General features: G+C 46.1%; 1 protein-coding gene across 2 annotated transcripts in view; it reads right to left on the bottom strand.

Annotated features, from left to right (window-relative positions):
- The window catches only part of HOMER1 (homer scaffold protein 1), a 130,705-nt gene extending 110,119 nt beyond the window's left edge, over positions 1–20,586 (bottom strand). For both annotated transcript variants that reach the window (XR_011023458.1, XM_068250201.1), the window contains exons 1-3: positions 20,474–20,586; positions 17,722–17,894; positions 10,282–10,868 (exon numbers count right to left, since the gene is read on the bottom strand). Coding sequence is in view for 1 of the 2 variants with exons in the window: in XM_068250201.1 (XP_068106302.1) it covers positions 10,282–10,286 (5 nt within the window). In the remaining variant the exon portion in view is untranslated. The remainder of the gene's footprint in view (positions 1–10,281; positions 10,869–17,721; positions 17,895–20,473) is intronic.
- Between the last annotated feature and the right edge of the window lie 4,114 nt (positions 20,587–24,700).

Below are 24,700 nucleotides of genomic sequence, written 5' to 3'. Positions count from 1 at the left end.
GCGATGATCGCTAATCACAATTGCAGCAGTGAGAACACTGCCATGAGATAACAACTTCTAAGCGGTTTTAAAAACCACTAGCAGTTTGCGGTGAGCAGGAATCGCACGATTCCCGCTCAGATGTGAACGGGGCCTATATTAATTTCCTTTTAAACAATATCTGTTTCCTGGTAGTTGATCTTCTGCCATCAGTAGTGTAGAACTTCTGGCATCTGTAGAGTCAAAACCCTGAAACAAGCATGTGGCTACTCTAGTCATACTTGAGTCAGAGCACCTGATCTGCATGCCGCACATCCACCACCACACACCTCCGCTCCCGCCAAGGCTCTAGCTATAGGTATAGGTATAGCTAGAGCCAAAAGCATCTTTCAATTTGGCTCCAAGGCTCACCATTGGTCTAATAACAGACCAATGGGGATCCTCCTGAGGGAGGATGGAGTGTCTCAAGCTATACTAAGTACAGCTACTAGAGCCAAAAGCATCTTTGAATTTTGGCTCCAAGGCTCCCCATTGGTCTAATAACAGACCAATGGGAATCAGGAGGATGCATGGGGGACCAGGGGTTAAAGAGGCTTGGGAGGTGGGACCCCACATCATTTTTTTATATTTCCCACACTATATATATATATATATATACATATATATATATATATATATATTTATACACACACATGTTAATACATTATCTGTCATTTTACCGCAGTCGCTTTGCTACTTTTTTACTCTAACTTTAACATCAATTTTCTCGAAAACTATAAGGTCTATTTTAAATGTTTTCCTCTTGTTTCCACTGCCCTTCTTAACATACCCTGCAAATTTGGTGTTTATAGCACTTAAGGGGGCTTTGCTATTAACTGCTAAAGTTGGCGGCCGTTGAAGCATTTCCCACACTCAGAACGAGAACTTTAAAATTAATTTTCTTAGGGCCCTTTCACACCAGAGGACTTTATCGGCGTTTTAACGCCACAGCCGAAGTTGGCGTTTTCTAAGGTAAAATGAAAGTCCATAGACTTTCATTTTACCTTTCACATCTAACTCGGCATTTTAGAGCGTTGCGTTTCAACGCTCCTAGGAGCTTTTTCAGGGCTGTTTACAGCCGAAGTTGGCTGTTGGCGTTTCAATGATAGTCAATGGAAAACGCCAACTTCAGCGTTTTCAAAGCGTTTTCAAAGCGTTTTACAGCTGACTTGTTCACTTATTTTTATAGAAAAAAAAAAAAAAAGGACGTTTTCATATCAGCTGTAAAACGCTTTGAAAATGCTTTGAAAACGCTATGTATTGGCATTAAGCAAAAGGCTGACTTTCAGCCTTTTCTACCGCAGCCTCTAGTGTGAAAGAGCCCTTAAAAACTATAAGACCTTTTAGAAAAAAAAAAAAAAAACGCTAAATTTAGTGGCCAGTGACTTTAATGCAAATGTCATTTTTTTTTTTTTTTTACAAAAAAAAAATTGTGTTAAATGCGAATGACGAACAGCCCATGTTTGCCAGGAACGGTCCGCTGACAAACTGTTTGGGCCATCTCTACTCCTGGAACTCTATGTTATATGGTCAGATCAGAACTCCTGAAACATTATGTGATAAGGACAGAGTAGGACTCCTGGAATACTATGTGATAAGGATGTACCAGGACTCCTTGAACACTATGTGATATGGACAGACTAGGACTCCTGGACCACTATGTGATATAGATAGACCAGCACTCCTCAAACACTGGGTGATATGGATGGACAGACCAGGACTCCTTGAACACTACGTGATACGGATATAACAGAACTCCTGGAAGACTATGTAATATGGGCAGACCAGGACTCCTGAAATACTATGTGATAAGGACAGACAAGGGCTCCTTGAACACTATATAATATGGGCAAAGCAGGACTCTTGGAGCACTATGTAATATATACAGACCAGGACTCTTTGAACACTATATAATATGGATAGACTCTTTGAACACTATGTGATATGGACAGACCAGCACTCCTGGAACACTACGGGATATGGACAGACCAAGACTCCTTGAACACTATGTAATATGGACAGATGAAGCAAAGCCAGACAGGTAATACAGCAAATTCTACAGAAAAAGGTACAGATACAGTGCACAAAGTACTGAGAATTACTAAATAATACTAATTCAATATCATATGCATTAAAAAAAATGGGACCCTGAACTAATAAGGCTTTAACATGTTATGTTTCGGAGCTGCTCGGATAGCCCAGCATCACAGAATCCAATGTGAATTCTTACTTGTTCTAGAGGCTGTTTAAGGATAACATAACACCATCTGTCAGAAGGCTGAAGATTAAAGAAAATGGACCTTGCAACATGACAACTCAAAGCACTCCAGTAAATCCACTAAGAAATGTCTTAAAAAGAATGAAATGTAGGATTCTGTGAGGATCAAGACAAAGTCCAGACCTGGTGCAAGAGTCCTAGCACATAAATAAACAGTTGCAAGAAACATCAGAAAAGTGGCCTGTCAGACTCATACCTTTTGTATAGCACCCCTGACGAAGCATTTAGTTTAAAAGGCGAAACATGTTGACAGGTTTTTTTTAAGTCTTAGGAAATGGAGTATGATTTATTTGTACTGTATATATAAATAGTAATTAGTAGTTGGAAGTAAGGAGAAAACAGGACATATCGGGTAGATATATACAGTGGGTTGCAAAAGTATTCGGCCCCCTTGAAGTTTTCCACATTTTGTCACATTACTGCCACAAACATGAATCAATTTTATTGGAATTCCACATGAAAGACCAACACAAAGTGGTGTACACGTGAGAAGTGGAACGAAAATCATACATCATTCCAAACATTTTTTTACAAATAAATAACTGCAAAGTGGTGTGTGCATAATTATTCAGCCCCCTTTGATCTGAGTGCAGTCAGTTGCCTATAGACATTGCCTGATGAGTGCTAATGGCTAAATAGAGTGCACCTGTGTGTAATCTAATGTCAGTACAAATACAGCTGCTCTGTGGGGGCCTCAGAGGTTGTCTAAGAGAATATTGGGAGCAACAACACCGTGAAGTCCAAAGAACACACAAGACAGGTCAGGGATCAAGTTATTGAGAAATTTAAAGCAGGCTTAGGCTACAAAAAGATTTCCAAAGCCTTGAACATCCCACGGAGTACTGTTCAAGCAATCATTCAGAAATGGAAGGAGTATGGCACAACTGTAAACCTACCAAGACAAGGCCATCCACCTAAACTCACAGGCCAAACAAGGAGAGCGCTGATCAGAAATGCAGTCAAGAGGCCCATGGTGACTCTGGACGAGCTGCAGAGATCTACAGCTCAGGTGGGAGAATCTGTCCATAGGACAACAATTAGTCATGCACTGTACAAAGTTGGCCTTTATGGAAGAGTGGCAAGAAGAAAGGCATTGTTAACAGAAAGCAAAAGAAGTCCCGTTTGCAGTTTGCCACAAGCCATGTGGGGGACACAGCATCAACCATGTGGAAGAAGGTGCTCTGGTCAGATGAGACCAAAATGGAACTTTTTGGCCAAAATGCAAAATGCTATGTGTGGCGGAAAACGAACACTGCACATCACTCTGAACACACCATCCCCACTGTCAAATATGGCGGTGGCAGCATCATACTCAGGGGGTGCATCTCTTCAGCAGGGACATGGAAGCTGGTCAGAGTTGATGGGAAGATGAATGGAGCCAAATACAGGGCAAACTTGGAAGAAAACCTCTTGGAGACTGCAAAAGACTTGAGACTGGGGCGGAGGTTCACCTTCCAGCAGGACAATGACCCTAAACATAAAGCCAGGGCAACAATGGAATGGTTTAAAACAAAACATATCTATGTGTTAGAATGGCCCAGTCAAAGTCCAGATCTAAATTCAATCGAGAATCTGTGGCAAGATCTGAAAACTGCTGTTCACAAACGCTGTCCATCTAATCTGACTGAGCTGAAGCGGTTTTGCAAAGAAGAATGGGCAAGAATTTCAGTCTCTAGATGTGCAAAGCTGGTAGAGACATACCCTAAAAGACTGGCAGCGCTAATTGCAGCAAAAGGTGGTTCTACAAAGTATTGACTCAGGGGGCCGAATAATTACGCACACACCACTTTGCAGTTATTTATTTGTAAAAAATGTTTGGAATGATGTATGATTTTCGATCCACTTCTCACATGTACACTACTTTGCAGTGTTCTCCCCAGGCTCTTTTAGCCGGGTGCTCCACCCGGCTAGATTTGGTGACCACCCGGCTGTCATCGGCTCACCTCCTCACCTCCTCCTATGCTGTAAGCACAGTTACCATGCATTTTCAACTTGTCCCACCCGGCTACTTTTTTATGCCACCCGGCTAATATTTCATGCCACCCGGCTGGAAAAAAAATTCTGGGGAGAACACTGACTTTGTATTGGTCGTTCAAATGGAATTCCAATAAAATTGATGCATGTTTGTGGCAGTAATGTGACAAAATGTGGAAAACTTCAAGGGGGACGAATACTTTTGCAACCCACTGTACTTCCTACACCTAAATTTTTTATTCAATCTTCTCTCACCAAATAAAAGTTGAATCATATCAGTCAACCTTTTCACTTAACTAATAAAAGTTAAGTTTTAACAGATCAAACCTCTCCTAAAAAGGCAAGTGAGGCAAGTAAACAGAAACTGAAAGCGAACCTGAAGGGAAAGAAATATGGAGGTCATCTTTATTCACTAATAAAAAATGTCAATTGTCTGACTTCTGAGCTGATGCTCTGACTTTAATACTTGAGGCTACCTTCACACAGTATGTGTGTGTGGTGCGATTTTCCTGCAGGATCTGCCCCAGGACATTCACACTGCATCATTTCGTATTTTACACACCTTGCAGCAGACTGACCTGCCAGGGTAATTTGCTGAATCCTGGTCCCCGCTCAGTGACATGCTCCCTGCAGGACAGACAGGAAGTAGGTCACCGGATTTTTTTAAGATCTGCGCATGTGCGCCGCACCACTACAATCTATAGTAGTTTGTAGTGGTACCTTTGGCTCTAATGCAATCACGCGCCGAGTGATACCGCTTGGCAATGCACTGCAAAGTCTGCATCACCTCTGTGTTGATGGAAGTACTTCTATCACATCATGTCACACTGCGGGTACTGCAGCCAGTCTCATAGCAACTACTGAGCACTTTGACCAGCTGCTGGGGTGGGGGAGGAGGTGGAGTGGGGGGGGGGGATGTACCATGACATGCCACAGCATGTGTGAAGGAAGCTTAAAGCCACTAGCCCAGAATGAGAGAGATGCAGATCAGATGCTCTAACTGCTCTGACGCCACTGGCTGCAAATGCTCCTTTCAAGTGTGACTCAAAAGCAACTAAAGCCAAAAGCTCAGCATGACAGCCAGGTAACTTGCATGGTTTATAAGGGAATGAAGATAGCAGCCTTCATACTGCTTATACTGCAGGTTCCCATTAAAGGGAACCCAAGGAGAGAGGGATATGGAGGCTGGCAATTTATTTACATGCAAACAATGCCAGTTGCCTGGCAGTCCTTTTGATCTTCTGGCATAAGTAGTGTCCAAGTCAAAACCCTGGAACAAGCATATGATTAATCCAGTAAAATCTGAGTCAGCTGAGTACCTGATCTCATGGATGCTTGTTCAGGGTCTATGGCTAAAAGTATTAGAGACACAGGAACTGCAGGGCTGCCAGGCAACTGGTATTGTTTAATAGGAAACACATATCCCTCTCACCTCGATTTCCCTTTAAATGAATCATGGACAAGGTGGCATTTGGGATTTTTCGATCTGTACCTGGAATAGGCCGTTAAGCACAGTACACACTTGCTTCAATCAATCAATCAATCATTTCCTTTAAAAATCAATAAGTAAAAATAACTCTGAACCTTAAAATGTTTACTGAGGGCCCATTTCCACTATCGCGAATTCGCATGCAAATTCGCATAGCAATACAAGTGAATGGGACTGGTTCCACTTGTCAGGATTCCTTTGCGTTTTTCTGTGCAGAAAAAAAAATCGCATGGCAGAGTCATCAGAATTCGCATACCGCTATGCAAATCGCATACAATGTATTTAATAGCAAATTCGCATGAGGTTTGAGTATGCGAATTTGCATGCGAAGTTTCATGCGAATTCGCATAGAAACAATGGAAAAGCACACCAGCACTGCCATGGTTAAATTCGCATGCATCGTCATCCATGCGAATTCTCGTGAAAATTCGCATAGGATCGCATGCGGAATTCGTATCCGCATGCGAATTTTTACCGCGGCGATTCGCACCGCACAAGTGGAAATGCAGCCTGACTGTCTGCTTGTAGGAAGCCACCCTACTTTGCATGTGTCCCAATTTCCATCGATAAGCCACACAGCTTGTTCTATCAGTAATACCTCTCAGTGACCTGAGCTAATATTGGAGAATTCAGTCTGGTGGTTCTGCAATGGGGAGCCAGTCTATTTCAACCTCCAGCCGTCTCAGACCTTCCGAAGTGTTACTATGTGTCAGTCAAGGGCAATCAATATAATGCATTACATCAATTTACTAGCATTAAATAAGCCTATATGCCTCGTGTATATCCTGCGCTCATATTTATGGAGCATTAGGGAGGTTTGCATCTTAAATGAAATAAAATGAAAACATCTGTCAGATCGTTTTGCCTCTCTCTGGAAGCGTAATATCGATTTTGGTTTATGAATGTCCAAATGTAAAAAGATGAGGAAACCATAATGGAAAATGATAATTTAAGAGTTGTAAATAGCATTCAAAAACGCACCTGTGTAGAAATGAGGAGCCCAATAGTCATTTAGGCCTCTTTCACAATGCGACGTTAAAGTCGCACGTTAAAGGGACACTTAAGTAAAAAAAAAAATGAGTTTTACTCACCTGGGGCTTCCAATAGCCCCCTGCAGCTGTCCGGTGCCCTCACTGTCTCCCTCCGATCCTCCTGGCCCCGCCGGCAGCCACTTCCTGTTTCGGTGACAGGAGCTGACAGGCTGGGGACGCGAGTGATTCTTTGCGTTCCTGGCCACAATAGCACCATCTATGCTGCTATAGCATATATCATATACCATATAGCAGCATAGAGGGTGCTAATTTGTCTGGGAACGCGAAGAATCACTCGCGTCCCCAGCCTGTCAGCTCCTGTCACCGAAACAGGAAGTGGCTGCCGGCGGGGCCAGGAGGATCGGAGGGAGACAGCGAGGGCACCAGACAGCTGCAGGGGGCTATTGGAAGCCCTAGGTGAGTAAAACTCATTTTTTTTGTTTGACTTAAGTGTCCCTTTAAGACAACATTTAACACAGAATAACTCACTGCAATAAAATATCAATGCCCCATTCACAGTGCACACGTTGTGTTGGTGACTAACGCTGCATGTTAAGTTAAAGTGCTGCATGCTGTGCGTTATACACGTTATTAGCTGCGTTGGACTGTTTGCACATGCTCAGTAATGACTTTGAAGCATACTTTTCAGTGCCTATATGCTCTACTGTATGCGACCGTAACGGGGCATTAAGTTGCGTTGCAACTTTTTTGGGGTATTGCGTTGTAATTTGCATTGCGACTTTAACGTCGCATCAAAACGCAACATCCAACTGTGAAAGAGGCCTTAAAGGAAAAGTCTGCCATAGTATTCAGTACAAACTTGCTTCCCTACTCTTTATTGCCCATACAGTTACCCTACTTGTGCAGACAGTGCACAGGACAGAAGGAAAACAGAGAGAAATGCACAGTGTATGTATTTAGAGAGATTAGCCTGTGGCTGGGTGTACACTTGGCAGTGCGTGAAAGGTCACGTTTTCTGTCATGTGCTATTTTAGTGTGTTTGCGTTTTTCCCGCACATGCGTTTTTTGTGTGTTTTAATGCGTTTGCAGTTTTTATATGCGTTTTAATAAAAATTATTAGGAAGTCAACAGGAAGTAAAAATACATCAAAAAACATAGTATTTTCTTACAAAAATGCATGCAAAACGCTATACATTGCGTCACCTTAGACTTTCATTATGTGCGTTTTTGAAGCGTTTTGAAAAAAAAAACGCGTACACATGCTTATTTTCATGAGTCCCATTGAGTTAACATTATACGCGTTTACGCTACATTTTACGCAACGCTAGCGTATCTGCTTAGTGTGTTCCCAGCCTGTCTAATTCCCCCTCATCTGTGTCTAATCACCAGTGTGATTTGTTCCCTCAGCTGTGCCAACTCAGGAATCTCCTCTGCCACAACAGTTCATCTAATTTGTAAAAACAGGATGTTAACTCTATGTCTGCTTCTATGAAAGCAGAAAGTAGACACACTGCAGATTCATTGCAGGATTGTATCAACTGCAACAAAGAAATGTTTTTGTTTAAAGGTTATTATGCTGTTGCTTATCTTGTAGAGCAGAGAGGAAGTTCTGAGTTTAGGTCTGCTTGAAAGGGTCCTAAGCATAACATTTAAAAAATTTGTCAATTGAACCTCCAGGTAAGGGAGGTCTGTAACCTGCGTGGGCTTCTCTGGGTGCAGCAAGCATAAGAGGAAAAAAAAGCATTTGCATCGCGCTTTTCTCCCAACAGACTCAATTTGCTTCAGGGCTGCAGCCACTTAGGGCACACTCCACCAGGATCATTAGGGAGCCTTGCCCAAAGACTCCTTACTGGTATTGTTTTACGTAATGGCTTGAGCCGGACTTTGAACCCTAGTCAAAGGCTCAAACCCAACATCACAAGCAACAGCCTTAACCAGTATGTTATTCAGCTGACCCTACTATACTTACCTATAGAAGGCTGGGCAGTAGCCCCCTGCCTATATGGAGGCATCCATCTTTTCTTGCTCTGTGCCACAGAACCGCAGGTTGAAAAACGATATATAAGTGTACACTGTGGCTGCAATGCATGCTAGGGATGTGTGATGCATGCTGGGAGATGTAGTTTCCAATGATGTGCTTAAATTTCCTGGCAGGATTTGTGTTGGGATCTATTATGGGTAGCCAAACAAAAGTAGGGAAAACAAAAAGACCACCACCACCACCCGAATGTACCAGTGGCAAGCAAATATCTTTAGGCAGGGGACACACTTGTCTTTCAGTTTCCTGCATGTGCTTTCTGCACACCTAGGGCTGGATTCACTAAGACAAATAGCATGCCTTATCAAAGTTAACACCCATTATCAAAATTAACACACCTTATCAGAGTAGCATAGTGAGCGCTACGAACTTATGCCTGCTAATTGGCAATGACGAGAGCTCCACTTGTCCTGCCCTGAGCCCCTGCGGGTTCGTAAGTTACTCTTATAAAGCGTGTTAACTTTGATAAGGCGTTGTAACTTTTATAAGGCATGCTATTTGTTTTCTGGTAGCCATACACTGGTCGATTTGCCATCCGATTCAACCAACAGATAGATCCCTCTCTGATCGAATCTGATGAGAGAGGAATCGTATGGCTGCCTTTACTGCAAACAGATTGTGAATTGATTTCAGCATGACACCGATCACAATCTGTGATGCTGCCGCTGCCGCCCCCCCTCCCCCGAGTCCCCCTCTGTCCCCGCGGTTTCTTCTCCGCGCTGGGTTCCGGACCGGCTGCAGCTTCTTTGAACTGCCTGTCCGGGGAAGCTTAAACAGTAGAGGACGCTCTACTGTTTAAACTTCCTGCCGGGACAGGAAGTTCAATGAGCTGCAGCCGGTCCGGAAGCCGCGGGGACAGAGGGGGACTCGCGCCGGCCAGAGCAGGTAATGTATTGCCGCTAGCGTTGGTCGTCGGGCATTCGAACGCCGCTATCGACGAACTCCCGACCCGCCGGCGATCGACCAAAATCTTCCGCACAGATGGATCGACGGGCAACAATGGATTTCGGAGGGAAATCGATCATTCTCTCAGCGTTTGCGCGTAACGATTTCACAGCAGATTCGATCACAGTGATTGAATCTGCTGTATATCGGCGGGAAAATCGTTAGGTGTATGCACCCCTTTAGTGACTCAAGCCCCATGTGTGTTTGTATGCAGAAAAATGCTAATGTTTTTTTTTTACAGCAGCTAATGCAATTGATAGATAAAAATGGCAAAATGTGCAGAAATATCCTGCAGAATGTCAGTTTTTTTTAAACTAGCCCATTGATTAACATGAGTTCTCAATTTTTCTGTGCAGAAAACGCACGCGAAAACAGTCAAGTGTGTTCTCCGCCTTAAACAGAGCTATAACCCATAACACAAATATACTGCATTATTTATCACAGGCTAAATACATTTACGCATAAGAGCACTAACACTTTGAATACAGTATACAGTTTTAAATAACCGGGATAGAAGGACAACAGCATATAAGAAGAAACCACTTACCCCATTTTGCCCAGATATGATTTTGCACTGGCGTGACCAAAGCGATATTTATTTTAAGATGCCTCTTCTTGCCACATTAGCACTGCTCCATGTATCGTTAATCAGAATCGTGTATCAAACGCGCTCAGCCTCTTCAGCCCCGTGTCCCGTAACCGACACACGTAACATGGATTAATGAAGTGTCTGGCTTTAAAATCCAAGGATAAATCCAAAACAAGAGGTGAAAAAAAACAAAAACGAAAATAGATGACGAGCCCGATAAGTGTCTTTTTTTTATAATTTTAACGTAGTAAAAAAAAAATACTTGAATATCAAAAAAAGTATATCCAACCAAATGAGCGCGCACTCATGTGCCTGCTTCTGCCAGCGTCTTTTCGTTTGAGGCAACACTAGGAAGCCAGCCCAATGCTTATTCCAATCATGTCCTTCAGAGCAATCCCGATCCTGCAATCCTCTTCCGACGCACACAGACATATATACAGTATGCACCAATGTGACCAATAAATGCACACTTCCCAGCTCTCCTTCCCAGGCTAGAATTAAGCCACTCCTTCCTCGCGGGACTCCTCGACAGGGCGGATCCGACACTACACAACACAAGGAAGAAGTATCAGGAGCCAGAGCAATAGGACAGTAGAAACACACAGATCTTTCCACAATAAAGGGCAACAACTATAGGAAAAAAAAAAAGTTTAAAATTTAAAACACACACACATGTAAAATGTAAATTTCTTCCAGAGAAAAATATACTTTAAAGTGGGATAAAACTATGACATAACATTCATAAAAATGTGTTTTCCTACTTTTTATGATACGTGCTTTTGTGCACAAGTAATACTGTCTTTGCATATTCCCAAAGTACAGTTTATATGCTCTGAAAGCTGTCATTACATTTTATTGCATAACTGCTGTATTTATATATTTAAATCTATCTAGTGATCACTTCTCAGCTCTTTCTGCTTCTCAGCTCGGTTCAGCTGAGTTTCGGCAGTTTGCTGATGTTTACTAAAAGTATCTGACAAAGGAATGTAAATAATAATGTTACCAACTCTTCGGATGCTGCCAGAAGCTGCCCACTGAAGCAAGGAGCTTTCCACTGAAGAACAAAGCACTGTGTTTAACTGTCTGAATGTTGTTCTGCTACAATTTTTTTTGATAGGCAGACCTGACAGGTTTCCAACCAGTCCATCTCCTCATAAGGGATTCTCAAGTATTTCTATATTTACAAAAGCAGATACTAAATGGCAGTTACTCAGTCCAACTGCCAAAATAGTGTGTAGAGAAGCTGACTGACTCCTTTGCATAGATCTTTTCTAGGAAATGCTTTTGTAATGAATAAAGGAAATAACTGAGAATCTCCCATGAGGTGATGGACCAGTCCAAAATCTGCCCGTCTCTTTACTACCTACTGATAAATTAATTCCTTTTTTTTGGCTTCCCCCTAAAAATTTACCCTAGACTATGATACATGCACTACACAATACATACATAGACATATGACTATGGTAGGGACTAGATTGTGAGCTCCTGTGAAGGACGGTTAGTGACAAGACAATATGTTCAGTGATGTGCAAGATGTCGGCGCTATATAAATAATAATAAAAATTCTGTTGCACTAGGCTGGAAAGTACATTTACTTTTCACAATTCAAAAATGTAGCATAGATTGCAACAGCTCAAATCACTGAAGATCACTTTCAATGCAAATTGCTCGATAAATAAACAGATACTTAAAGTGGATCCGAGATGAACTTTTACTCATTGCATAATTGTGTTCCTTTCCTATTGTTTATAGGGCATTCCTCAAGCCAAATACTTTTTTGTTTTTGTTTTAATACTCTAATTCCCTATAAACTAAAAAAGCCCTGCCCAGTTTTTCAGAGAACCTTGGCAGTAGCAAAGGCTCATGGGAGTTCAGTCTGGGCAGGAGGAGGGGGAGGTATTTCTAGCCAGAGATTTCAGAGGCAGAGGGGAGGAGGGGGGGATTAGGTTTTCTTCAGTCTAAGTGCTGATGGTGCAGATAAGCCTGCCTCTGTGTAATGTTTACTAACAACATGGCTGCTGTCATTGTATCACAGGAAGAAATAACCATATTCTATTAAAGCTGTTTGCAGCTAGATTTGCTGTTTAAACCATCTAAACTTTACATAAGATATATAGACAAGTTACTTGTTATAGTTAGTTTTCATCTCGGATCGCTTTAAAAGGGAATTTATTTTGATGACATGGGCAAATGTCCAAGCTCCAAGGAGCTGGGCTTATTCAGACGGACGTTTGGAGGAGTCGCGTTTGTTGGCGTCGCGGCGGCAATGCGTTCGGGCTTTCAGCAGCGTTCGCAATGCGTTCGGATGCGGTCACGTTTTTTCTTCCCCTAGGGGGACATCACCCGTCGCGGGTTAACCGCCCCTGGAAGTAACATGTAGCTTCCAGGGGCTCCTTGAACGCCAGTGAAAATCGGGACCCGAACGCCGCGTTCGTGCAGTCGCGCGTAAAGGCTTGGTAACAAACGCTCCCATTCACTTGAATGGGAGCGTTTAACGCCAAGCCCCGAACGCTGGCAGTAAACGCTCTGCAAGCGTCTGTCTGAACCAGCCCAAACAAAACTAGGCTGAAACAAATACAGTTTACAAGACTAAATAATATGCTAAACAAGAACAGAATTAGCTACATTCTAACAAAATATTATGTTTTTTTACTACAAATGAAGATATGCTTCTAATTAAAGTGACAGGTATAAATATCTTGTCAGCATACATACAGCAATGTAGGCATCAGAGCACATCAAAGGGTTTTAAAAGGAAACTGAAGGGGAAAAAAACGTGTATGTATAGTAAGCTAAGAAACAGAACATGAGTAACACAGATATGAGTCTCATATTGTTTGCAGTACAGGAAGGGTTAAGAAACTCCACTTGTTATCTATGCAAAAGAGCTTGTCTGAGCTCCCCAACTAATTTAGTCAGAGAGCAATGTTATTTTATGAAGTACTTACACATCAAAGAAACAGTGAAAGACAACTTCAGATAAGATTTGACTGCAGTGAAGTTCAATGGGGTCAATAGCTCTGCTCTGTTTCATAGTTTAAAATGCAGAGTGTAGTTTGTAAACTGCAAATATTAGAGAATAATGCAGTGTTATAAAAAAAGCTATATAACTGAAAATAAAAATATGAGACTCTTTTTATTGCTACTAATGTTCTATTCATTTCCATACTACACATTCAATTCATTATATCTTAAGTTTTTTTCAGCTTCAGTGTCACTTTAAATCAAGTATTTAGAAAGGGGTGACCTTGTATGGATGGGATTCGAGGACCCCTGGCACAGGGTACCGGGGAAGTTTTGATAGGTTGATAAGAAGAGTTACTAGAAAATATACATAGAACAATGATACAAGCCAGTTACCTAGGCATGGGAAAAATCTAGTGTTCACTCCTCCATATATCTGTCACTGGTGCTCTGATGGTAGTACCCCCTCTTATATTAATTTGCCTGGTATTCCAGTGGTCCCAGCCTTATAGCTTCCCCTGGTGGTCTAGTGGTTCCCCCTCTATAGAGGGAGAGCCAGAAAAACAGCAAGGAAGGAGCAAATAATGAAGAATAATTGTAATAATAATCTATACTTTAAAAAAACTCCAGGACCAGACCGCCCTTTGGCTATGACCCCATAGCAGATGCTATGGCTGCTATGGTAATCCCTACACCACTGCATCTAATACAGAATGCATACAACGAGTTGCGGATAGGGGGGTTAGTTGGGGTCTGATTAGACACATAAAGCTTTAAACGAACAAGGGACAACCACAAATCATTCAAAATAAGTGTCCCAACGACGGAAATGTAGACCCGTCAAGTCCGTCCTGGCAGAATGGTTTAGACGATAATCGGTGTTAATCGTTCGAATTGAATGATAACAAAGGATCTCTCCATTCCAAGTACTTACGTGTGGCTAATTACGCCCCTTCCGATTCGTATTTTAGAGTTGTCGCTAATGATCCGATTGGCAGACCGTTCAATTCAAATGTACTCTGATGCCATTCATTTATTGCAAATCGTCAGGGATCACTTGTTTTATAAGGATGGAGTGTGTGTAGGGAGCTTCAGCCTTGAAGAAGATAGCAGGTGCCAAAAAGTGAGAGCAGTGCATGATTAGAAAGGTTGTATCAGAGAGGTTGTATCCAGTGCAGGGGCATAACTACAAATCACGGGGACCCCCAACTAAACTTTGATGGGGCCCAGCAATATTCACACCCTTTCCCTTACCTTTTGTGACCCTCACAGCCTGGGGGCCATTTTACAAAGGTGCTAAAACAAGTGTGGACATCATAACCTTTAGACCACATGTGTCGAACTCCAGGCCTGGAGGGCCAGATCCATGCCAGTGTTTAACATTGACTGAGAAAGAAAGGAATGTGTTCTACCTGATGGACCACACCTTTTCTGATTCAGACCCATCAATTCATTTGAGGCTGTATCAAAAATGTGTGAGGATCTCGGCCCTCGTAGGACCAGTTTGACATACCTGCTTTAGACCCATAACAAGTGTAGCCACAAAAACACCTAATCTGAAGGATGGACGCCTTTATCAGAGGGCTTGAAGTAGTAACTGGGGCCCCCTTACGGGTTGCAGGAGCTGCTCCTTTCTAGTTACACCAGATTCAGTGTAGAGGGGAGCTCAATGATTAGAGAGGTTGTATCAGAGAGGCTGTATCCGTGTATGAGGGGGACCTCAATGATTAGAGAGGTTGTATCAGAGAGGCTGTATCCCGTGTATGAGGGGGACCTCAATGATTAGAGAGGTTGTATCAGAGAGGTTGTATCCTGTGTATGAGGGGAAGAGGTTGTATCAGTAAGATTGTCCCATGTGTGTGTGTGTGTGGGGGGGGGGGAGGTTGTATCGGAGAGGTTGTCCCATGTATGGGGGGGGGGTTGTATCAGAGTGGCTGTATCCCGTGTATGAGGGGAGCTCAATGATTAGAGAGGTTGTATCCCGTGTATGAGGGGGAGCTCAATGATTAGAGAGGTAGTATCCCATGTATGAGGGGGACCTCAATGATTAGAGAGGTTGTATCAGAGAGGCTGTATCCCGTCTATGAGGGGGAGCTCAGTGGTTAGAGGTTGTATCCCGTGTATGAGGGGGAGCTCAATGATTAGAGAGGTTGTATCAGAGAGGCTGTATCCCGTGTATGAGGGGGAGCTCAATGATTAGAGAGGTTGTATCAGAGAGGCTGTATCCTGTGTATGAGGGGGAGCTCAGTGATTAGAGAGGTTGTATCAGAGTGGTTGTATCCCGTGTATGAGGGGGAGCTCAATGATTAGAGAGGTTGTATCAGAGTGGCTGTATCCTGCGTATGAGGGGGAGCTCAGTGATTAGAGAGGTTGTATCAGAGAGGTTGTATCCCATGTATGAGGGGGAGCTCAGTGATTAGAGAGGTTGTATCAGAGAGGCTGTATCCTGTGTATGAGGGGGAGCTCAATGATTAGAGAGGTTGTATCAGAGAGGTTGTATCCCAAGTATGAGGGGCAGCTCAATGATTCGAGAGGTTGCACCCCGTATATGAGGGGGGGTTGTATCAGAGAAGTTGTATCCCGTGTATGAGGGGGAGCTCAGTGATTCGAGAGGTAGGTCCCATGTATGAGGGGGCAGTTTGTTGATCAGAGAGGTTGTCCCATGTATGGGGGGGGGGAGGAGGAGGTTGTATCAGAGAGGTCGTATCCCGTGTATGAGGGGAAGAGGTTGTATCAGAGAGGATGTCCCATGAATGGGGGGGGGGGGGGGGGTTGTATCAGACAGGTTGTCCCATGTATGGGGGGGGGGGGTTTGTATCAGAGAAGTTGTATCCCGTGTACGAGGGGGGGGGGGGGGGTTGTATCAGAGAGGTTGTATCCAGTGTACGAGGGGGGGGTTGTGTCAGAGAGGTTGTATCCAGTGTACGAGGGAGGGGGGGGGGATTGTGTCAGAGAGGTTGTATCCCATGTATGAGGGGAAGAGGTTTGTATCAGAGAGGTTGTATCCCGTGTATGCGGGGGAGGTTGTATCAGAGAGGATGTATCCCGTGTATGAGGGGAAGAGGTTGTATCAGAGAGGTGTCCATGTATGAGGGGGCAGTTCGATGATCAGAGAGGTTGTCCCATGTATGGGGGGGGGGGGGGAGGTTGTATCAGAGAGGTTGTATCCCATGTATGAGGGGGAGCTCAGTGATTAGAGAGGTTGTATCAGAGAGGCTGTATCCTGTGTATGAGGGGGGAGCTCAATGATTAGAGAGGTTGTATCAGAGAGGTTGTATCCCAAGTATGAGGGGCAGCTCAATGATTCGAGAGGTTGCACCCCGTATATGAGGGGGGGGGGGGGTTGTATCAGAGAAGTTGTATCCCGTATATGAGGGGGAGCTCAGTGATTCGAGAGGTAGTCCCATGTATGAGGGGGCAGTTTGTTGATCAGAGAGGTTGTCCCATGTATGGGGGGGGGGGGAGGAGGAGGTTGTATCAGAGAGGTCGTATCCGTGTATGAGGGGAAGAGGTTGTATCAGAGAGGATGTCCCATGTATAGGGGGGGTTGTATCAGAGAAGGTTATATCCCGTGTATGAGGGGGGAAGACGTTGTATCAGAGAGGATGTCCCATAAATGAGGGGGGGGGTTGTATCAGACAGGTTGTCCCATGTATGGGGGGGGGGAGGTTGTATCAGAGAGTTTGTATCCTGTGTATGAGGTGGAGCTCAGTGATTTCAGAGGCAGTCTCATGTATGAGGGGGCAGTTTCGATGAACAGAGAGGTTGTCCCATGTATGGGGGGGGGGGGGGTTGTATCAGAGAGGTTGTATCCAGTGTACGAGGGGGGGGGGGGGGGGGGTTGTGTCAGAGAGGTTGTATCCCATGTATGAGGGGAAGAGGTTGTATCGGAGAGGTTGTATCCCGTGTATGCGGGGGAGGTTGTATCAGAGAGGATGTATCCCGTGTATGAGGGGAAGAGGTTGTATCAGAGAGGTTGTCCCATGTATGAGAGGGCAGTGCGATGATCAGAGAGGTTGTCCCATGTATGGGGGGGAGGTTGTATCAGAGAGGTTGTATCCCGTGTATGAGGGGGGGGGGGGGGGGAGGATGTATCAGAGAGGTTGTATCCCATGTATGAGGGGAAGAGGTTGTATCAGAGAGGTTGTATCCCGTGTATGCGGGGGAGGTTGTATCAGAGAGGTTGTATCCCGTGTGCGAGGGGAAGAGGTTGTATCCCGTGTGTGAGGGGAAGAGGTTGTATCAGAGAGGTTGTCCCATGTATGAGGGGGCAGTTCGATGATCAGAGAGGTTGCATCAGATCGTATCCCATGTATGAGGGCAGCTCAGGCCAGCGAGCAGCGGCACAGCATGTAGGTTGAAGGGTGACAGCAGACAGGATGACATTGCAGGGGCTGCAGACAGACACACAGACAGACAGCACCGGCTTCTCACCATCCAGCGCAGCTCTCGCTGGGGACACAGGCGGCGCCTTCAGCACCTCGGACAGCGGCAGCAGCAGTAGCGGGCGGGCGATGCCTTCTCTGGCCGCAGAGGCAGCAGCTCGTCCCCCGGCCATCAGCACACAGAAAGCGGCCATCCTTCAGCTGGCGGCACCGAGCATGTCTCTGAAACACACGGAGGGACAGCGGGATGAGAGCGGGGAGGCGGGGACAAGCCCAATACTAACCCCAGATGACAAGGACAGCGCCGCCCTCAGCAGCTGATCCCGGCCTGGCTCCCTGCTCGCTCCATGCGCCTCCACAGCCTCCCATAGCCCGGCGCCCTGCATAGCCAACCGGACTACATTCTCATCACTCACCAGGAAGAACATCAAGGGATACTGTCTATTTCTATACATCATCAAATCAATGACATCTGTTAACCCCCCCCCCCCCCCTTAAATTCTACCTATGGTGGATAAAATATACTATACTGTCTATTTCTATACATCATCATAATCCCTCCCCCATATATGTCACTTTAAAACCTATTGTGGATAAGGGGTATCATACTGTCTATTTCTATACATCATCAAATCAATGACATTTGTGAATTCAACGACCCCCCTATATGCCCCTTTAATTCTAGCTATTGTGGCCCCAATGCCTGTCACCTGCCAGTCCCATAATATCTGGCCTGTCACCATCCATCCATCCACCCACAGATCAGCAGCAAGAAGGGCTGCCAAAATTCCGAATATGCCACAGAGAGAGATAATATGCTGCATGGTGAATCTCGTAGACATCCCATGGCAAATAAATGCTACTGTGCAATAGTAATAATTATACTGCACAGCTCTCATTTCCCATCCATGGATGGACAGCCACTCACCTCTGATTGCAAGTGAAGGCCCCAAAAAGAGCTGCTGCTGCTGCATGTGCACATTGCACACATTAGAAGGTACACACTCCCCCATGTGTCACAGCAGCGTTATAACACATGCTCTATCCCTCTGCCAGTACAGTAGGAGGATGCTGCATTGAATCAGGAGGTTATGGAGTAGTGCAAAGGCATGTCTGAGGGAGAATGCGAGACAATTCCAGGAGCTGTGTGACCCATTCTATTCGATAAGGCATGCAGATACAATGTAACGACCAATGGCAGCCCAGCAGGATTCGCTTCCTACAGATCTAACTGCAGCAAACTGGAACCTGATTGGTTGCCATGGGTACCTGCACTTTGCTAATCCCTGCACACACACTAAATTGCATTGCTATACTCAAAATAAAGATAAATACTGTGAAGAAATACAGCTTCCATGGTGTGCCGTACACATACATCACACGGTAGATTAATCAATGTGGGGTCATTGGCCATGCGGATTATTTGTGATGTCCTGCACATTGGTGGTATTTATGTATACTCTAGTGCTAAACAGATGAGCTTTTAGGCTCTGGAAGCCGTGCGTGTCCCACCATATGTGTGTACGTGTGTAGTGAGTGTAGTAACATGTGTGTGATCAGCATGTATGGAGTGGGCGCCTATGCAGTGTACGTATCCTGCACAAGCAGCATCCTACTTTATCTGCACAGCAGCTTCCCTCTCCCCCCACCTGCACCAGCACCCACTTACTCCCCCACCTGCACAGCACCCACTTACTCCCCCCACCTGCACAGCACCCACTTACTCCCTTACCTGTTCAGCACCCACTTACTCCCTCACCTGTTCAGCACCCACTTACTCCCTCACCTGCACACCACCCCACTTATCCCCCCATCAGCACAGCACCCACTTACTCCCCCCCACCTGCAACAGTATCCACATATCCCCCCACCTGCACAGCACCCACTTATATCCCCATCAGCACAGAACCCACTTACACCTCCACCTACTCAGCACCACTTACTACCCCACCTTCTCAGCACCCACTTACACCCCCACCTGCTCAGTACTCACACCCCCACTTGCACAGCACCCACTTACCCCCCATCTGCACAGCAGCCACTCACCCCTGTCCCTGCACAGCACCTATTTACTTCCTCTCACCCCTGTCCCTGCACAGCACCTACTTACTCCTCTAAGCCCTGTCCCTGCACAGCACCTACTTACTCCCTCATATGCAAGGCAGCCTCCCTTCCATCTTCGCCTCTCACCCCTCTCTGCATGACAGCCCCCACTATCTGTGCATCAACTACTCACCCCTCTCTCTGCACCTTCACTCTCTATCAGCACAGCCCCCCCCCCCCCCCCCCCATCTGCACAGCGATCTACCCCCCTCTCACAGCAGCCTCCATCAGCCCCCCCCCCCCTCCCACACACACATTACTCCAGCAGCCTCCAGCAGCCCCCCACACCACCCCCAGCAGCCTCCATCAGCCCCCTAACATTACCCCAGCAGCCTCCATCAGCCCCCCACACTACCCTCCATCAGCCCCCCCCCCCCCCCCCCTCCATTACCCCAGCAGCCTCCATCAGCCCCACCATATTACCCCAGCAGCCTCCATCAACCCCCACACCACCCCCCAGCAGCCTCCATCAGCCCCCAACATTACCCCATCAGGCCTCCATCAGCCCCCCACACCACCCTCCACCAGCCCCCCCCCCCCTCCCCCCATTACCCCAGCAGCCTCCATCAGCCCCCCCATATTACCCCAACAGCCTCCAGCAGCCCCCCACACCACCTCCAGCAGCCCCCCCACACCACCCCCAGCAGCAGCCTCCCTCTCCCCTATGTGCACCACCATGCAGGCGGGAGCTCACTGACCGTTCTCCGAGGATCCTGGCTCCCGGTTACCGCAGCTCAGCGGCACAGCTGTCCCGGGCTCGCTCAGACCTTCTCTCCATCCCTCAGCTCGGGAGACATTTAAATAAGCAACGTCATCCGTTCTCCGCCCTCCGCATTGGCGTCACTCCCGTGTGGGGGATGACGTCAAAGTGCTCGGCGCCGCCGGAAGCGCTTTCTAAATATGGGGAGAAGAGGGAGCTGGGAGAGGCAGAGCACAGAGAGAGGTGAAAGAGGGGGCCGGGGGGAGATCCTGGGATAACGCTTTGTTTTGCTGACCAAAAATAGATATGTGGGGAGACATGATGAGCTGAACTTAACAGAAATAACACCCAGGCAAGAGCAGAGACACTACCAATGTGTTATCCATCCTCTTCCCACCCAAACATGCCAGCATCATCATCTCATGCGTTTAGGCAACATTCCATAACTAGCCAGGCTACCTCTCTAGGTATTTCTCAACTAAGGAGAGAACAATGGAGTGCTAGTTCCATTTCATTCTACCAGCCTTGTCTAGTATCTGGATCTCCCTATAGAAAAAACCACAGAAGGTCATCTAAAATCAGACCAACCTCTGGGGTTACCTTCTGCTAGTGTTCCATCAATGGTTTTGGTATGCAACATCATGCAGAGCAGAGGCAGGGTTATTCAACGGCTCATGAAGTGTACAGGCATGAACACTACATCTCACCCAAGAGTTTCTGTCTTGGCCAATAGAGCCTGCAAAGAACCTATAGGGGTATTCTCAATTAGTGGTGTAACTACAGTACACAGGCCCCTTAGCAAAACTTTGATGCCTCCCCCCCCCCCCCTAATGTTCACACCCCCTCCCTTGCCACAATTGTGGACATCATGATCTTCACACACTTAACAGGTATAGCCACAAAACCACCAGACCTGAAGTACAGTCTCCTGTATCAGAGGAAGGTTGGTAGTTGGGGCCCCCACAGCTCTGGGCCCCTCTGTGATGGCAGGTGCTGCTCCCTCCTAGCTAAGCCCCTGTTCTCAATCAGTACCTACCCCCTCCCAGCCCCCCCCCCCCCCCCCCCCAAAAAAAAAGAATAATGTAGAATAAGACTGTAAACCATAGCAACCAATAGTGATACTTACTACTTAGCCACCAAGCTTGGTAACGTTGCTGTCAGTCCTCAGACTGCCGTTGTGGTGGAACCTGTTAGTCTGAATTTATTCCATGGAGCTAAGAAGCTTCTCGAATACGAATCATTATGACAGTATGGACTTTTCTGGCCTCTGAGTTATACTGTATCATTTCACTTTATACATTTGAAATGAGAGCAAAAAAGGCCCTACATTCATCCTCAATGCCTGAGAGAGTTTCTTGTGCCCAGTGTACAAAATAATCTAATTACCTATGCTAAAATAAAGTATGTGGTAAAACTAGACCATTTCACTACATTATATCCCATGTGTGCATACCCAGCAGGGAGAAGGAGGGATGGCCAGAATTTAGGTATACTGTATGTCCTTCACAACGGTTGGCTTAGTCGTGCTCTAAAGGGGAGAACCTGGGCCATAATTGTTGTTGACTGAAAAGCTCCCACATAAATTAGGACACAGGCCCAAATTTACTATATTTGCTCTGAGTAGAGAGGACAATGTCCAGGTGTGTTCGTTCAAGCATCACCCTTTCCTAGACAAGAAGGATAGCAGAACAGTAGTTTGAAAGAGAAGAGTAAATTTCTCTGGGTAGGTTTTGGTTGAGAATGTTCCCCATAAGAGACAGAGAAGGAAGGTCACAGGACAGGCGAGTATGAAAGGCTACAACTATCTGGTGCCTAAAAGTTCATAGAAAAGGAGAACATGCTAAGACAACACTAAAGACTTGGTGACTGCGGAGACTGCGTGGTTTAACTGCTGAAGATTTGACTCATTCACTACCTCCACCCATGGGCGTCTGCAGAACATTTTCCAGGAGGGGCAAAAAGGAGGGAGGGGGAAATGGTAAATTTGGGGGTACGTTGTGCGGCTTAGTGTGGTCATGGACCAGAATGTGGGTGTGGTCACGGGTGGAGCTAAATTTACATGCGCTTAGCAATGGTGGGACATTAGACTAGGACAATGGTGGCGCGAACCTTTTGGCGGCCGAGTGCCCAAACTGCAACCCAAAAGTCACTTATCTATCGCAAAGTGCCAACAAGGCGAAGGCAATTTAAACTAAATACAAATGTTTTAGCTCATACATGAACATTATGGAAAATCCAAGTTGAAAATAAACTGTGAAGATAAACAATTTCATCCATCCTACTCCTGAAAAATGTATTCATCTTTTTAGAACCTCCCAGTTTTAATTTTCTGTTTTAAAAAGCTAAAAAAAAGTAGGTTTAATTCTATTGTCTCATATGATAATAATTCAGCTCTTCCCATAGTCTCGCAGTTAGCAATCATGTGACCCCCAATAAGACAAATCCAGCAATTATGGGGCCTCCAAAAAGACACATTCAGCAATCATGAGGCCCCCAACAAGACAAATTCAGCAATCATGAGGCCCCCAACAAGACAAATTCAGCAATCATGAGGCCCCCCAACAAATCAGGAGGCCCCCAACAAGACAAATTCAGCAATCATGAGGCCCCCAACAAATCATGAAGCCCCCAACAAGACAAATTCAGCAATCATGAGGCCCCCCAACAAGACAAGATCAGCAAACATGAGGCCCCCAACAAGACAAATTCAGCAATCATGAGGCCCCCAACAAGACAAATTCAGCAATCACGAGGCCCCCCAACAAGACAAATTCAGCAATCATGAGGCCCCCAACAAATCATGAGGCCCCTAACAAGACAAATTCAGCAATCATGAGGCGCCTAACAAATAATGAGGCCCCCAACAAGACAAATTCAGCAATCATGAGGCCCCCAACAAGACAAAATTAGCAGTCATGAGGCACATAAATAGACAGCATTTCACATAAATAGGCAGAATGCCCCCTTAATATGGTAGACACCTCTCACCTGGCTTCTGAATTCTCCTCTACTGGCTGCTGTGCTTGGCTGGCCTGGCAATACTGTTTTTGGCTGGCTTGGGGATGATGTGTGGGCCGAAAGGCCTGGCAGTGATGCTGGGCTGGCCTGGCTGCCGGTGATGCTAGGCTGGCCTGGCTGCCGGTGATGCTGGGCTGGCTGGCCTGGATAGTTTAGGTAGTGACAGGGTCCCCTAGTTTAGGTAGTGACAGGGCCCCCCAGTTTAGGTAGTGACAGGAGCCCCCAAGTTCAGGTAGTGACAGGGACCCCACAGTTTAGATAGTGACAGGAGCCCCCCCAGTTCAGGTAGTGACAGGGACCTCCCAGTTCAGGTAGTGACAGGGACCCCCCAGTTCAGGTAGTGACAGGGACCCCCCAGTTCAGGTAGTGACAGGGACCTCCCAGTTCAGGTAGTGACAGGGACCCCCCCAGTTCAGGTCGTGACAGGGAACCCCCCCCCAGTTGTGACAGTGGCGGGGAAGGGGGGAGGTCTCCCCCCCCTTCCCTCACCTTGGGGCTCACCCTTCCTTGGTCCCCCCTCCATAATACTGCGGCTGGCGGGCAGCAGTAGATTGGAACACTTCCTTTCGAGGGAGATCTGTGCGTCGCTGGTCTGATGCCACTGACCAGACCAGACCAGCTGCACACAGAACCTTCCTAGAGGATGACTCCGTCGATGACTTATGGAGGGGGGGGGAGCGAGTAAGGGGGAGCCCCAAGGTGAGGGAAGGGTGAGACGTCCCCCCTTCTCCACCGATGTGCCTGCTGCTCCCCCTTCACTGTGCTGAATCGGGTGGGGGGTACGGGGGGCGCCACTGATTCGGCCGGGGGCAGCGGGGGGGGGGGGGGGGGACGACTCAGCGGGCGGCCAGGGGGAGGCAGCCATCCCAATTTGCCCAACGTGCGACGCCCTTGTCTCCACCCTTAATTGATCACATTTGCGCGTAAATCTTCCATCACCAAAAAAAAAAAAAGGAGATGCCACTCTGTTGACTTGCCTGCAATTGATCTACCCCATGTCAGCAGCATGACAATAAAATCCTTTATTTCAAGTACTTATTGCCCATACACTGTAGTTATCCTACCTGTGCTTGTCTCAAAAGATATAATCTGTGTAGAAATACACCACACCCACAAATGGAAGCAACCATGTTTCAGTATTAAGTCATACCCATTTCAATTGGAGAGTTAGTAGGAAAAGAACATTCTGCACTTTAAAATCAGTGTA

The sequence above is a fragment of the Hyperolius riggenbachi genome, chromosome 1 (assembly GCF_040937935.1).
Source record: "Hyperolius riggenbachi isolate aHypRig1 chromosome 1, aHypRig1.pri, whole genome shotgun sequence".
In the NCBI taxonomy this organism is placed as follows: Eukaryota; Metazoa; Chordata; class Amphibia; order Anura; family Hyperoliidae; genus Hyperolius; species Hyperolius riggenbachi.
The sequence above is the reverse complement of the archived record's forward strand: the minus strand, read 5'-3'. Positions and strand labels throughout refer to the sequence as shown.